General features: G+C 38.5%; 1 protein-coding gene across 1 annotated transcript in view; it reads left to right on the plus strand.

The window, feature by feature from the left end:
- Nucleotides 1–15,978, plus strand: part of CFAP44 (cilia and flagella associated protein 44) — a 157,295-nt gene that overhangs the window by 54,475 nt on the left and 86,842 nt on the right. Inside the window, exons 17-19 of the mRNA XM_030330062.1 lie at nucleotides 7,719–7,958; nucleotides 13,841–13,986; nucleotides 14,997–15,267. Of these exons, the coding sequence (XP_030185922.1) occupies nucleotides 7,719–7,958; nucleotides 13,841–13,986; nucleotides 14,997–15,267 (657 nt within the window). The remainder of the gene's footprint in view (nucleotides 1–7,718; nucleotides 7,959–13,840; nucleotides 13,987–14,996; nucleotides 15,268–15,978) is intronic.

The following is a 15,978-nucleotide window of genomic DNA, read 5'->3' on the forward strand; positions in this document are numbered from 1 at the left end:
TTTTGAGAAGCCTGGCTAGAGGTTTATCAATTTTGTTTATTTTTTCAAAAAACCAGCTCTTGGTTTCATTGATCTGTTCTACAGTTTTTTTAGATTCTATATTGTTTGTTTCTGCTCTGATCTTTATTATTGCTCTTCTTCTGCTGGGTTTAGGCTGTCTTTGCTGTTCTGCTTCTATTTCCTTTAGGTGTGCTGTTAGATTTTGTATTTGGGATTTTTCTTGTTTCTTGAGATAGGCCTGGATTGCAATGTATTTTCTTCTCAGGACTGCCTTTGCTGCATCCCAATGTGTTTGGATTATTGTATTTCAATTTTCATTTGTTTCCATATTTTTTTAAGTTTCTTTAATTGCCTGGTTGACCCATTCATTCTTTAGTAGGGTGTTCTTTAACCTCCATGCTTTTGGAGGTTTTCCAGACTTTTTCTTGTGGTTGATTTCAAGCTTCATAGTGTTGTGGTCTGAAACTGTGCATGGTATGATCTCAATTCTTGTATACTTATGAAGGGCTGTTTTGTGACCCAGTATGTGATCTATCTTGGAGAATGTTCCATGTGCATTCGAGAAGAAAGTATATTCTGTTGCTTTGGGATGCAGAGTTCTAAATATATCTGTCAGGTCCATCTGATCCAATGTACCATTCAGGGCCCTTGTTTCTTTATTGATCCTCTGTCTAGATGATCTATCCACTGTTGTAAGTGGAGTATTAAAGTCCCCTGCAATTACCACATTCTTATCAATAAGGTTGCTTATGTTTGTGAATAATTGTTTTATATATTTGGGGGCTCCCACATTCGGCACATAGACATTTATAATTGTTAGCTCTTCCTGATGGATGGACCCTGTAATTATTATATAATGCCCTTCTTCATCTCTTGTTACAGCCTTTAATTTAAAGTCTAGTTTGTCTGATATAAGTATGGCTACTCCAGCTTTCTTTTGACTTCAGTAGCATGATAGATAGTTCTCCATCCCCTCACTTTTATTCTGAAGGTGTCCTCAGGTCTAAAATGAGTCTCTTGTAGGCAGCAAATAGATGGGTCTTGTTTTTTTATCCATTCTGATACCCTATGTCTTTTGGTTGGTGCATTTAGTCCATTTACATTCAGTGTTATTACAGAAAGATATGGGTTTAGAGTCATTGTGATGTCTGAAGGTTTCATGCTTGTAGTGATGTCTCTGGTACTTCGTCTCACAGGATCCCCCTTACGATCTTGTAAGGCTGGTTTAGTGGTGATGAATTCCTTTAGTTTTTGTTTGTTTGGGAAGACCTTTATCTCTCCTTCTATTCTGAATGACAGACTTGCTGGATAAAGGATTCTTGGCTGCATATTTTTTCTGTTCATCACATTGAAGATTTCCTGCCATTCCTTTCTGGCCTGCCAACTTTCAGTAGATAGGTCTGTCACTAGTCTTATCGGTCTCCCTTTATATGTTAGAGCATGTTTATCCTGAGCTGCTTTCAGAAACTTCTCTTTATCCTTGTATTTTGCTGGTTTCACTATGATATGTTGTGCAGAAGATTGATTCAAGTTATGTCTGAAGGGAGTTCTCTGTGCCTCTTTGATTTCAATGCCTTTTTCCTTCCCCAGATCAGGGAAGTTCTCAGCTATGATTTCTTCAAGTACACCTTCAGCACCTTTCCCTCTCTCTTCCTCCTCTGGAATCCCAATTATACGTATATTATTTCGTTTAATTGTGTCATTTAGGTCTCTAAGTCTCCCCTCACACTCCTAGATTTTTTTATCTCTCTTTTTCTCAGCTTCCTCTTTTTCCATAATTTTATCTTCTAATTCACCTATTCTCTCCTCTGCCTCTTCAATCTGAGCTTTGGTCACCTCCATTTTATTTTGCAGGTCATTTCTAGCATTTTTTAGGTCCTCCTGACTGTTTCTTAGTCCCTTGATCTCTGTAGTAATAGATTCTCTGCTGTCCTCTATGCTTTTTTCAAGCCCAGCGATTAATTTTATGACTATTATTTTAAATTCATTTTCTGCCATATTGCTTAATTCGTTTTTGATCAGTTCGTTAGCTGTTGCTACTTCCTGGAGTGTTATTTTGAGAATTCTTCCGTTTTGTCATTTTGGATAGTCCCTGGAGTGGTGCAGAACTGCAGGGCTCTTCCCCTGTGGTGTCTGGGTAACTTGAGTTGGTGGGTAGGGCCGCAGTCAGACCTGATGTCTGCTCCCAGCCCACCACTGGCCCCACAGTCAGACTGGTGTGTACCTTATCTTCCCCTCTCTGAGGGGCAGGACTCACTATGGAGTAGTCTGGCCCCTGTCTGGGCTACTTGCACACTGCCAGGCTTGTGGTGCTGCTTCAATGGGATCTGGCGTATTAGCCGGGGTGGATCTGCAAGGTGCACAGGGGCAGGAGGGGCAGGCTCAGCTCACTTTGCCTTTGGTGGTCTGCTTCGGGAGGGGCACTGTGGCACCGGGAGGGAGGCAGACCCGTTGGAGGGATGGATCCACAGCGTTGGGTGTTTGCGCGGTGCAAGCAAGTTTATGACAGGAACTGGTTCCCTTTGGGATTTTGGCTGGGGGATGGGTGAGGGAGATGGCACTTCCCAGTGCCTTTGTTCCCCGACAAGCTGAGCTCTGTCCTCCAGGGCTCAACAACTCTCCCTCCCATTTTCCTCCAGCCCTCCCACTCTCAGAGCAGTGCTGTTAACTTATAACCTTCCAGATGTTAAGTCCTGCTGGCTGTCAGAACACACTCGTCTGGCCCCTCTGCTTTTGCAAGCCAGACTCGGGGGCTCTGCCTTGCTGGGTGGGCTGGCTGCCCCTCCACCGCCCCGGTTCCCTCCTGCAAGTCCATGTAGCATGCACTGCCTCTCCGCCCTTCCTACCCTCTTCTGTGGGCCTCTAGTCTACGCTTGGCTGCAGAGAGTCCATTCTGCTAGTCTTCTGGTGGTTTTCTGGGTAAATTAGGCTGATGTGGGTGGAATCTAAGCGATCAGCAGGGTGGGGTGAACCCAGCGTCCTCCTACCCCATTCTTGCATCTTGAGGATGAATCCTACTTGATTGTGGTGAATGATCCCTTTAATATATTGTTGAATGTGGTTTGCTAATATCTTGTTGAGGATTTTTGCATCTATGTTTATCAGGGATATTTCCCTGTAGTTTTCTTCTTCTTTTTAAAATGATCTTCATCTGGTTTTGGTATCAGGGTAATGCTGGCCTCTCAGAATATACTTGGAATATTTCCCTGTTTTATTTTTCTGTAAATAGTTTGAGGGGGAGAGGTATTGACTCTTCTCTAAATGTTTGGTAGAGTTTACCTATGAATCCATCTGGTCACAGGCTTTGCTTTTTGGTAGATTTTTGATTACTGATTCAATTTTATTACTAGTAATTGGTCTCTTCAGATTTTCCCTTTCTTCCTTATTCAGTTTTGGAAGATTGTATGTTTCTAGGAATTTACCCATTTCTTCTAGGTTGTCCAATTTTTTGGTATATAATTTTTCACAGTATTCTTTCATAATTCTTGTATTTTTATGGTGCTGGTTGTTACATTTTCCTTTTGTTTTTTATTTTATTTATTTGGGTCTTTTCTCTTTTATTACTGATGAGTCTGACTAAAGGTTTATCGATTTTGTTTGTCTCTTGAAAGAACCAGATCTTGATTTCATTGGTCTTCTCTTTCATTGGTCTGTTTTTTTTTTTTTTTTTAAGTCTATGTGCCATTTCGTTCTGCTCTGAGCTTTATTACTTCCTTCTATTTACCTAGGACTTTGTCCTTTTTCTAGTTCTTTCATGCGTAAAGTTAGTTTATTTGAACTTTTTCTTGTTTCTTGAGATAGGCCTGTGCTGCTATAAATTTCCCTCTTAGAACTGCTTTCAATGCTTCCCAAAGATTTTGGACAGTTTGTGTTTTCATTTTCATTTGTCTCCATGTCTTTTTTTTTTTTTCATTTATTCTTTGATTTCTTCATTGACTCACTGGTTGTATGTTTAGCCTCCACGTTTGTGGTTTTTTGATTGTGAGTCCTGGTTTCATAGTGTTGTGATTGTAAAAGATGAATGATACGATTTCAGTCTTCTTAAATTGATTGAGACTTGTTTTGTGGCCTAATGAGAATGAGAATGTTCCACATGCACTTGAAGAGAATGTGCACTCTGTTGTTTTTGGATGGAATGTTCTGTATATATTAAGTCTATCTGGTCTTATATGTCATTCAAAGACACTATTTCCTCATTGATTTTTCTGCCTGAATGACCTATTCATTGATGTAAATTAAGTGTTAAAGTCCCTTACTATTATGTTACTGTCAGTTCCTCCCTTTATATCTATTAATATTTCCTTTGTTTATTTAGGTACTTCAATGTTGGGTACATAGATATTTACTTGTTGGATTGATCCCTTTATCATTATATAATGCTCTTCTTTGTTATTATAGTTTTTATTTTAGAGTTTACAGTCTGTTTTATTTGTTATGAGTATTCCTGCCCCAGCTTTTTTGCTGCTTCCATTTGTAGTGGAATAGATTTTTCAATTCTTTCAATCTCAGTCTGTGTCTTTAGGTCTGAAGTGAATCTTTTGTAGGCAGCATATAGATGAGTCTTTCTTTTTTTCTGATTTGTCACCCTCTACCTTTTTATTGGAGGATTTAGACCATTTACATTTAAGTAATTATCGATATGTATGTACTTATTGTCATTTTGTTAATCGTTTTCTGTTTTTTTTTTTTTTTTTTTTTTGGAGTTCTTAGTTCTTTTCTTACTCTCTTTTTTTGTGATTGACTTTCTGTAGTGTCATTATTCCCCCCCCCCTTTTTTTGTGTGTATCTATTATAGGTTTTGTTTTAGGATAGGTTTGTAGTTACCATGAGGTTTGTATATTGCTTCCTAAGTATATAGCAGTGTATATTAAGTTGATGGTCATTTAAGTTCAAACACATTCTAAAAAACTTATTTTTTATACCCCCTCTCCACATTTTATGTTTAGGTTACCATATTTTCCATATTTTTATTCATAATTTTCTTCTAATTATGGGCTTTTCTTTTATACTTAAAGAAGTCCTTTTGCATTTTTGTAAGGCCAATTTAGTGATGATAAACTCCTTTAATTTTTGTCTGGGAAACTCTCTTTCCTTTTATTCTGAATGACAACCTTGCCAGGTAGAGTATTCTTGGTTGTAGTTTTTTCCTTTCAAGACTTTGAATATGTAGTGCTACTCCCTTCTGGCCTACAAAGTTTCTGCTGAAAATCCAACCAATAGCCTTATGTGCTTTCCTTTTATACTTCTCTCTTGCTATTTTTAAAATTCTTTTTCTATCTTTAACTTTTGACATTTTAATTATTTTGTCATGGTGTGGACATTCTTGGGTTCATCTTATTTTGAATGCTCCGTGCTTCCTAAACCTAGATGTCTATATCTTTTTCAAGATGAGTGAAGTTTTTACTAGTATGCCTTCAACTGAGTTTTCTGCCCCATTCTCTCTTTTTCCTTCTGGGACCCCCATAATGCAAATATTTGTTTGCTTGATGTTGTCTAAAAGATCTCTTAACTTATCCTGCTTTTTTTTTTCCCCCTTGTTGTTCAGCTTGGGTGCTTTCCATTACCCTCTCTTCCAGATCACTGATCCATTCTTCTACACCTTCTAATCTTTTGATTCCCTCTAGTGTTATTTGTTGTTGTTTATTTGTTTGTTTGTACTTAGGTTATTGTGTTCTTCATCTCTGGTTCTTTTTTATATTTTCCATCTCTTTGTTGAAGGCTTCACTGAGTTCTTTCACTCTTTTCTCCAGCCTGGTAAGCATCTTTATGATCATTGCTTTAAACTCTTTATTAGGCATATTGCTTATTTCCTTTTTACTTAGTACTTATTCTGAGGTTTTGTCTTTTTCTTTCTTTTGGAACATACTCCTGTTTCCCCATTGTTATTGACTTCCATGTTTATTTTGATGAATTAGCAGAACAGCTACTTCTGAATTTGAAGAAATGGTCTTGTGTCTGGTCGTCCCCTGTGTATGCTTGGCGACTTCTGCTGGCTGGCAGGAGCTGTGGTTGGTGTAGGCTGGGGGTTGCAGGGCATTCCATGCTGTGACTGACCTGGTGAGATGACCATAGCTGAAGTGAGTGCAAGTGGGAGGTCCTAGGGGTCTCCATATAGTAGACACCCTGACAGGACAACTAAAGCTGAAGTGGGTGCAAGTTTGAAGGATCCTGGGCCCTTATGTGCAGAGGTGCCCTGGCAGGACAGCTGAAGCTGAAGTTGGTACAAGCTGGAGCGTCCTGCAGTGCCCATTGCAGGGGGTGCCCTGATGGGGTGATAAGCCCAGGCCAGCACAAGCCAGTGTGTCCAAGGGCATTCTTTTCAGGGATGCCCTGGCAGGTCAGCTAAAACTGAAGTGGATGCAAGCTAAGAGGGGGGGGTGTGAGTGGGGGGCTGGACCTTCCATACAGAAGGCACCTTGGCAGGACGGCTGAAGTGGAAATGTGTGCAAGCCAGGGTATTTAGGAGCGTTCCATCCTGAGGATGCCCTGGCAGGACAACTGAAGGTGAAGTAGGTATAAACTGGAGGGTCCCTCAGTGTGCAGCAAAGGGGGTGCCCTTGTGGGGCAATGGAAACCAAGGCTGGTGGAGTCCAATGTGTCCTGGGATGCTCTGTACAGGGGGCACCCTGGTGGGACAGCTGGGCCAAACAGACATCAGCCAGGAGGTCCTAGGGTACTCTGTGTTGATGGTGCCTAGCAAGCTGAAGCCAAAGTGGGTATGGACCTGGAGTGTTCAGGGATGCTTCGCACCTGTGTCACCTTGGTGCAACAGCTGAAGCTGTACTGAGTGCTACCGAGGGGTGTCCTGGTATATATCGCCCTAGAGCCTCCTTGGTGGGATTGCTGGGGCCAGGTGTCTGAGGTTCACTGACGTGGTAGGCTGGTTAGGGTGCCCAGACCCTCTCATCCCATTGACACTGCCATGGTGGAAGGGAGCATAAACTGGGGTGCTTGTCAGCCCTTCTAACCCAGAGAGAGTTCCAGCAGCTCCCTTTAGTTTGGGAGGGTTTTAGGGCTGGTTCTTTCACATACTAGTTGTTCTTTTAAACCTTGGCTTTTTCCCCCTGTGTTCCAGGGCAGATGATTCTGCTCAGGATGTCTCAGTAGTATCCCTTCCCACTGCAGTGCATGGCATTTGGGATTGGAGGTTCCCTTCATTACTGTGTCTCCACCTCTTTTGTTTTGCAGAAGCTTTTCAGTCACTCCTCCCATTGTGAGATTTTGAGGAGGAGATTGATGTGATGAGATCATATAAATTAGGAAGTAATTCTGAGGGATAAAAAGAACAAAAGATGGGAGGTAGGGATGCTAGTGTTAGGTGACTTTTGAAATCACCATTTGATAGATGTGGAAGGCCTAACTCACAGTTTTGCTGTTACTATTTTAGTATCTACTAAAATAGAAACACCTTTCCTCCATGGTTATTTTGGTCTACCTAGTTCATGGGTTGATGGTGATGGACTCTGAAAGAAAATGTATTTAGCTTCTCTATTAGGAAAAAAAAGAGAAAATAATTTCTATAAAACTAGGATCGAAGCAGGTAATACAGAAATGATTTGAAAAGTTTAAAGATATACCCCCAAATTGATTTATTTTTAAATGACACTATTTGTTACATCAGAGCTGTGAGTTCTTCCTTCCACTTTCTTTGTCATCCCATTACTGTAAATGAATGAATGATTTACAGTTTTTTATCTTCTTAATGTCTCTTGCAAAAGAGATTAATAGAAATAGAAAAGAGAAAGAAACAAAAGGAGTTGAAGGAGAAGGAGAAGGAAGAAAGGAGGAAGCAGCTAGCAGCAGAGATGAAAGAAGATGGAGAAAAGGAATTCCAGGTGGAGGAGGAGGAGGAGGAAAGAGAGGAAGAGGAGCCATTACCCGAAATCTTTATTCCATCAACCCCCTGTCGCATACTCTGTGGATTTTACTCTGAGCCAGGGAAGTTCTGGGTTTCTTTGGTGAGTAATAATGTAATACATAATTTTGATTAAATAGTGTCTGATCATGAATTTCCAGCCCATTCTTACTTTCTCTTATGGTGAGACCATTTGTTAAATACTATTGAATAAGTTGTGAATTTTGATGAATGAATGTGACTTACAGTTTTTGTGTCATCTTAATATCTTTTATGTCTGTTTATAATATCTGCTATCATCTATAATGATCATTCATATTTCAGGGGGTCAAAGAGAAGAAGAATTAAAGGTAGAAGGAAGGGCAAAGGGCTAAAGAGTCTTCTGGCTGTTTCTATTGTTTCTTTAATGTGAAACTAATTGACATTTTGAAAATAATGGCCACATTATCCTGCAGAGTTTTGTTTGCATTTTGTTATCTGCAGCTATGCTGTGTGGCCACGTGGAAGTCTAGGAAGATGACTATTTTTAGATGGTCACATTATCACCCTGAACAAAATTGGAACTTGGCTAATATGGAAAAAGAGAAAAATAGATATCAGAGAGTCAAAGACAGAGGACTGTCACAAAGTTGTGATAATTACATTCTCTAATTATATATTTTCTACTATCATGAAACAATTGATTGCAAAACAAGATTTCCTTCGTTATAAATTTGTCACAAACTTCAGCTCCATTAACAAAAAAACTATTTATTGACATGATTTTATTATACTTCACACATACTGTGATTGTCACAAATTGAAGGTTTGTGGCCATCCTGTGTTGAGCAAGCTAATCAGCATCATTATTTCTACAGCATTGGCTCACTTCATGTCTGTGTGTCACATTTTGGTAATTCTTGTGATATTCCAAACTTTGTCATTATTATCATTATGGTGATCTGTGATCATTGATCTTTGTTACTATTGTAATTGTTTTGGGGAGCCATGAACCACACCCATATAAGACAGCAAACCTAACGATAAATATTGTGTGTGTTTTCACTGCTCCACTAACTAGTCATTCCCCCATCTCTCTCCCTCTCCTTGCGCCTTCCCAGAGATACAAGAATATTTAAATTAGGCCAATTAATAACCCTACAATAGCTTCTAATTGTTCACTTGAAAGGAAGAGTCACACGTTTCTCACTTTAAATCAGAAACAAGAAATGATTAAGCTTAGTGAGGAACGCATGTCAAAAGCCAAGGCAGGCCAAAAGCTAGGTCTCTTGTGCCAAATAGTAGGCCAAGATGTTAATGCAAAGGAAAAGGTTTTTTTAGTAGGCTCCATGCCCAACATGGGGTTTGAACTCATTACCCTGAGATCAATAGTCACATGCTTTATCTCCTAACCAGCCAGATGCCCTCCAAAGGAGAAGTTCTTGAAAGAAATTAAAAGTGCTATTCCAGTAAACACACAAATACCGAGAAAGCAAAATAGCCTTATTGCTGATATGGAGAAAATTTCAGTGGCCTGGATGGAAGATAAAACCAGCCACAACATTCTCTTCAGCCAAAGCCTAATGCAGAGCAATGCCCTAACTCTCTCCAATTCTGGGAGAGGTGAGGAAGCTTCAGAAGAAAAGTTTGAAGTTAGCAGGGATTGGTCCATGAAGTTTAAGCAAAGAAGGAAAGAAGCCATCTCCATAATAGAGAAGTGTGAGGTACAGCAGCAGGTGCTGATGGAGAAGCTGCAGCAAGTTATCCAGAGGATCTAGCTAAGATTACTCATGGGGTGCCTGGGTGGTTGTCGGTTGAGCGTCTGACTTTGGCTCTGGTCATGATCTCGCGGTCTGTGAGTTCGAGCCCTGCATTGGGCTCTGTGCTGACAGCTCAGAGCCTGGAGCCTGCCTCAGAATCTGTGGTCTCCCTCTCTCTCTGCCCCTCCCCCGCTCATGCTCTCACTCTCTCTCTCTCTCTCTCTGTCAAAAATCAATAAACATTTAAAAAAAAAGATCAGTCATGAAGGTGGCTATACTAAACAACAGATTTTCTTAAAAAATTTTTTAATGTTTATTTATTTTTGAGAGAGAGACAGAGTGCGAATGGGGGAGGGGCAGATAGAGAGGGAGACACAGAATCTGAACTAGGCTCCAGGCTCCGAGCTGTCCACACAGAGCCAGACATAGGGCTCAAATTCATGAACCATGAGATGACTGGAGCCAAAGTCAGATGCTCAGTCAGCCACCTAGGTGCACCACAATAGATTTTCAATGTAGATGAAACAACCTTCTACTGGATGATGTCATCTAGGACTTTCATAAAGGATATGTCAATTCCTGGCGTCAAAGAATAGGTTGACCCTTTTGTTAGGGGCTAATGCAGCTGGTGACTTAAATTTGAATCCAGTGCTCATTTACCATTCCGAATATCCTAGGGCCCTTAAGAATTGTGCTAAATCCCTACTGCCTGTGCACTATAAATGGAACAACAAAGCTGGGAGACCTGTTCAGAAAAAAAGAAGATTCCTTTTAAAATATTATTGTTCATTGACAACATAGCTGGTTACCCATGATTCCTGGAGACCTATGATGAGATTAATGTTGTTTTTATGCCTCCTAGCACAACATCCATTTGGTAGCCTGTGGATCAAAGAGTAAAGTAGACTTTCAAGTCTTATTATTTAAGAAATACATTTTGTAAGGCTATAACTGCCGTAGAGAGTGATTCCTCTAATGGATCTGGGCAAAGCCAATTGAAAACCTTCTGGAAAGGATTTACCATTCTAGATTCATGGGAATAGGTCAAAATATCGACATTAGCAGGAGTTCTTGGAAGAAGTTGATTCCAACCCTTATGGGTGACTTTGAGGGTTCAAGACTTGAGTGGAGGAAGTAACTGAAGATGTGGTGGAAGCAGCAAGAGAACTAGAACTGAGTAGAGCCTAAAGATGTGACTGAATGTCTACCATCTCATGATACAACTTTAACAAATGATCAGTTGCTTTTTATGGATGAGCAAAGAAAGTGAGATGGAATCCTTCAGCAGCCACCACCTTGATCAGTCAGCAGCCATCAACATCAAGACAGGACCCCCCCAGCAAAAAGATTAAGACTTTCCAAAAGCTCAGATTATGGTTGGAAATTTTGGGCAATAAAGTATTTTTAAATTTAAGGTATGCACACTGTTAGACATAATGCTATTACACAAATAGTCTATGCTATAGTGTAAACATAATTTTTATATGTACCAGGAAACAAAAAAAAATCATTTGACTCACTTTATTGCAATATTAATTTCATTAAAGTATTCTGGGATTGAACCCACAACATCCCATATGTGAAAGACTATCACTAATTCATAGTTTGTCCCAGATCTCAGTGTCCCAGGATGCTGACTAGCCAAGGATTGTTGCTACAAGAAGTAACGAGCATTAACTTCTCCCCTGTTCAACTTTTCCTAGAAATGCATCTTCATTAGAAACTTCTAAGGAGACAAGCAGCAAGAAGAATAGAAAGTAGTGATAGAGGCACCTAGGACTCCACTTATTAGTGCTTTTATACTTTGTCTTTGTTTTATGAAACAGTTGTTGATGGCTATAATTGTGTGGGGTTCTAGGGTAAGGGATAAATAAGACATGGTTCCTGACTTCAGGAAATTTCTTCGTATCACGAGGGAGAGAGGCATAGAAAGAACTGTAATACAGTGTAGTAGAGTTCTAGTGTCCTGGAAACATGCAAAAAGTGTTATTTAACCTATATGAGAAAAAAAAATTTCCTTGTCTTGTCTCAAACAAATCTAAATCTAACATTCTATGGGGATCCATACGAGTCTTGTCTGCTTTTGTCCACTCTTAGAGTTGATGAATAGTCTCCTGCAATTGTCCAAGGACACTTTCCCCAAAGGCCCTTTGATCCCACCCCTCTCACATCCTCCAGTATCTTGTTCTACAATAAATCACCTAGTCTCCTGTATTATCCACTTCCCTCTGTTTACTCAGTTCTTATCAGCACATAAACATGCTCTACCACCTAACTTGAAATTTTTCCTTCCTTTCCACTCCCTCTTTTAGAGGTGATCCTAAAGATTATATTATGTACCTTTAACTTCATATAGTTTGACATAAATTTACTCTTCTAATTACAGAGAAAAAGATAATAGAGTACTTTAATGCCATGTATCCTCCCCCTCTCCATTGCCATATATTTTCTTTATATACGTACATATATATATATACACACACACATATATATATATATATAGGTGTGTGTGTATATAGATATGTATGTGTATATATATGTATATATACATATATATGTAAATATATATATATATATATATATATATATATATATATTTGTATTCCTAAAAGGTATTTTACTATTTTTGCTGTTGTTGATATCATTTTGGTTTGTCCTTTTTCTTACTGTTAATTCCTTTCTATATCTTTGTAGTTGCAGAAGATTCTGCCTAAAAATGTATGTGTATTTAGTGTAGGTCTGCTGGTAACACATTCTCTCAGTTTTGGGAGCTTTTTGGGGGGTCTTGAGGTATCTTCATTTTGTCTTTTTAAAAAAAATCATATTTTTGCTGGATATTTTCTTTGCAAGCTTTGATGTATTTTAATCTTTTGTCCTCCATTCTGCCAGCTGCATCTTTTTATTGTTGTTTCTTCGAAACCTGATGTGTCTTTTTCCTTGGTTGTTTTTAGGATTTTGTATTAAAAGGTATAATTTCTTCATATTTATCTTGCTTGTGTTCATAGTGTTTCTTGAATCCCAATGTAGTTTCACTCAGTTTTTGAAAATTTTCAGCCATTATGTACCACAATATTGCTTCTGGCCCATTTTTGTCCTTGTTTCTTCTGGGATTCCAGTTCTATGTACATTAACTCTTATCACTATGACCCATAGGTATTTTACACACACACTGCCCTTGCTTTTGGTATTTGTCATCCTCCTTTTCTTTCTCCTGCTTTGGTCTGATTTATCTGATCTCTCTTCCAGATTCATAATTCTAGCTGTGTCTAGTTGCTTTCAAACTAATCTATTGAATTTTTGTCATTTTATTTTTCAGTCCTACAATTTTATTTTTTCCATTATTCACTTTCTTTACAGATTCCCGGTGACTTCTTACCTTTTTAATAGTGCCTTCAAATTCCTTAAATATATTAATCTTGGTTACTTGAAATCCATTTTATAAACACCTCTCATGATTTTTTCTTTGATCTGTTTGTTCTTTTGATTTTCAATCAAGTCTTGTCTTAGCAAGTATGCATAGGGTATTCTTTTTAATTGAAAAATTGACCTTGTATATGAAAAACTGTAGCATTAGCTTGAGAATCTGTATATTGCCATTGTCTCCTGGGAGTTTATTTTTGTTCTGGAAAGCAGCTAGAAATCCTAGATCATGTTCATATAGTCAGTGACTGAGATGACTCCTACTTGTAGGGTGTAGTGTTCTAGGGTTGCAATGGAAAGCCCCGTGGAAGGTGTGTTTACAGTGGCTCCTTCTCCTTGGATGACCTTGGGAATTCTTTCCCTCTCCCTAAGCCCATGAGACAACAGATTGCTGAATTTCAAAGCTTCTCAGATGGCACTTTCAGAGCTGGTAATTGCTTCAGGGAGAAGAGCAATGCCCTAGACTCAAAACTAGCTCTGAGCAGCATGACCTACAACACTGTATTAAATACTGCATGTGCAGAATAATACTTGAAATAAAATGGAACTCAGTAGGTAGTCAGAAGTGATATCTTCCTTGTATTGACTTTTAAATGGAAGCAAATTATTGTAAGGTGTTTTATTATTGCATAATCATATAGTTCCATATAAATGGACAATGAGTTACTTTATAAAACCTATCTATAATAATAGAAGTCATATAAAAATAGATGTGTTAAGACATCTATTTTTGGCTTTAAAATTTGAAGAATAAAAAAAATCCTTGTGTGGTCGTATGTATCTTATATTCAAGTACTACCTTCAATGTTATTTATCTCTTTTCCAGGGTGGCTATGATTCTGGTTTTCTATATCACTGTGAGTTCCCCCCATATGAGAAAAGTATCAATGGCACAGAAAAGAAGGATGAACCTTTTGATTTTCGTTTTCTTGAAGATACAGAGGATAATCCCATCCATACTATCACTTTCAGGTGAGCAAAATTTCAGAAAGCTTAAAAAAAAAAACTCATTTGTGTCTCTGTTGTTGTCCATTATGAATATTGTTCATTTTTAAAGATGTGTCCGAATGGAGGGGCACTCAAATATTTTCTTTTTAAAAAATTTAGTGCTTATTTATTTTTGAGAGAGAGAGAAAGAGAGAGAAGGAGAAGAAAGAGAGGGAGACAAAGAATCTGAAGCAGGTTCCAAGCTCTGAGCTGTCAGCACAGAGCCTGATGTGGGGCTTGAACTCGTGTACCATGAGATCATGACCTGAGTTGAAGTTGGACGCTTACCTGACTGAGCCACCCAAGTGCCCCAAACATTTTATAGTTAAATAAACTGAATGAATAAATAGAATCAAAGCTAGTCATGAAACACTATTTCAAGTCCCTGTGTCAAATATTCTGTCAGAATTTCTGTTTATCACACAATAGGTTTGTATGGACTTACTTTCTGTTACTTAGGATTCTCCTGCATGGTCAGATAAGGAAGGTTCAGTGTTACAGTGATCCTGCAGAAATCACAACTTGAATCCTTAGTCCTTTAATAATTGAGAATTAAGCATATATGCTAGTTATTCTTTTGAAGATCAAATATAATAGCTCTAAATTTCAAATTGGCTTTTTCCCCTCTGTTCTTTTGCAGTAGTTTGTTAGGGCTTAAAAATATGTACAGTGGGGGTGCACAATGAAGTCCATAACATCTTTGTTATTAAAATTCAGTCATGTGTCATTAATTTAAAATTATATATCTGGGGTGCCTGGGTGGCTCAGTTGGTTGAATGACCAACTTCTGCTCAGGTCATGTTCTCGGGTCCATGAGTTTGAGCCCTGCATTGGGTTCTGTGCTGACAGCACAGCACCTGAAGCCTGCTTCAGATTCTGTGTCTCCTTCTCTTTCTGCCCCTCCCCTGCTCATGCTCTTTCTCAAAAATAAATAAATGTTTAAAAAAGGTATAAAATTATATATCTAATTAATATGAACAATTTATGTTTCATAGCATTAACCAAGATCTCATGTTCTGTGGAATGCAAAATGGAGCAATTCGAGTCTATATCCTAAGTCAGAATAATCCTTCGTTGACAAATATGGTGGACTACTGGCATTTCAATCTGCATGACAATAATTATGGATGTGTTAAAGGCATATCTACTAGTTTTGATGACCGTTTCTTGGTGACCACTGGAGCAGATAGTAATATCTTTGTTTTCACCATTTTTTCTGAATTTGAACTAATGAAAGCCATTAAAGCCAAAGTGCCATCTCCAAGGGTATGCAACTAATAACAACGATAAAAAATATTTTAAAATAGTAATGTTAAATTACTCATTCTTTAAAAACTGAAAAGTCTTGGGGCACCTCAGTGGCTCAGTCGGTTGAGCGTCTGATTTTGGCCCAGGTCATGATCTTGTGGTTCATGGATTTGAGCCCCGTGTTGGGCTCTGTGCTGACAGCTCAGAGCCTGGAGCCTGCTTCAGATTCTGTGTGTGTCTCTCTCTGTCTCTGCCCCTCCCCCTTCACACTCTTTCTCTCTCTCTCAAAAATAAATAAACATTAAAAAAAAACCCAAAACTCTTTAGACACTTTTACCTTATACTGATACCTTCCTATCAGTATTAAAATTTTGACTTTCTGTTGCTTCTATTAAATGTTAAAGTCATTGAATTTCCCTATAACACTAAAGGTATAGAATTCTCCAAATTAAAAAGACTGAGTTAATTTTTCTATATCAATCACTTTCTTGATCAAAATTTCTTTGTTTTCAAAGTGTACAATTTTGCAGATATAGATTTTGCTTTTAACTTATTCACTTGTTGAAGGGGCATACATGGGATGTATACCATAATTTGTGTGTTTGAAAGGGTTGTAAAAATATTAGTCTTTGTCATTAGAATATGACAATGTGGATCATGACCAAAGATTCAGTTAAATTATTCTGTCCTTAGGCAGAATGTATCATTGGTTTTGTAATGAAGATTGAG

Source organism: Lynx canadensis, chromosome C2, assembly GCF_007474595.2.
Source record: "Lynx canadensis isolate LIC74 chromosome C2, mLynCan4.pri.v2, whole genome shotgun sequence".
NCBI lineage: Eukaryota > Metazoa > Chordata > Mammalia > Carnivora > Felidae > Lynx > Lynx canadensis.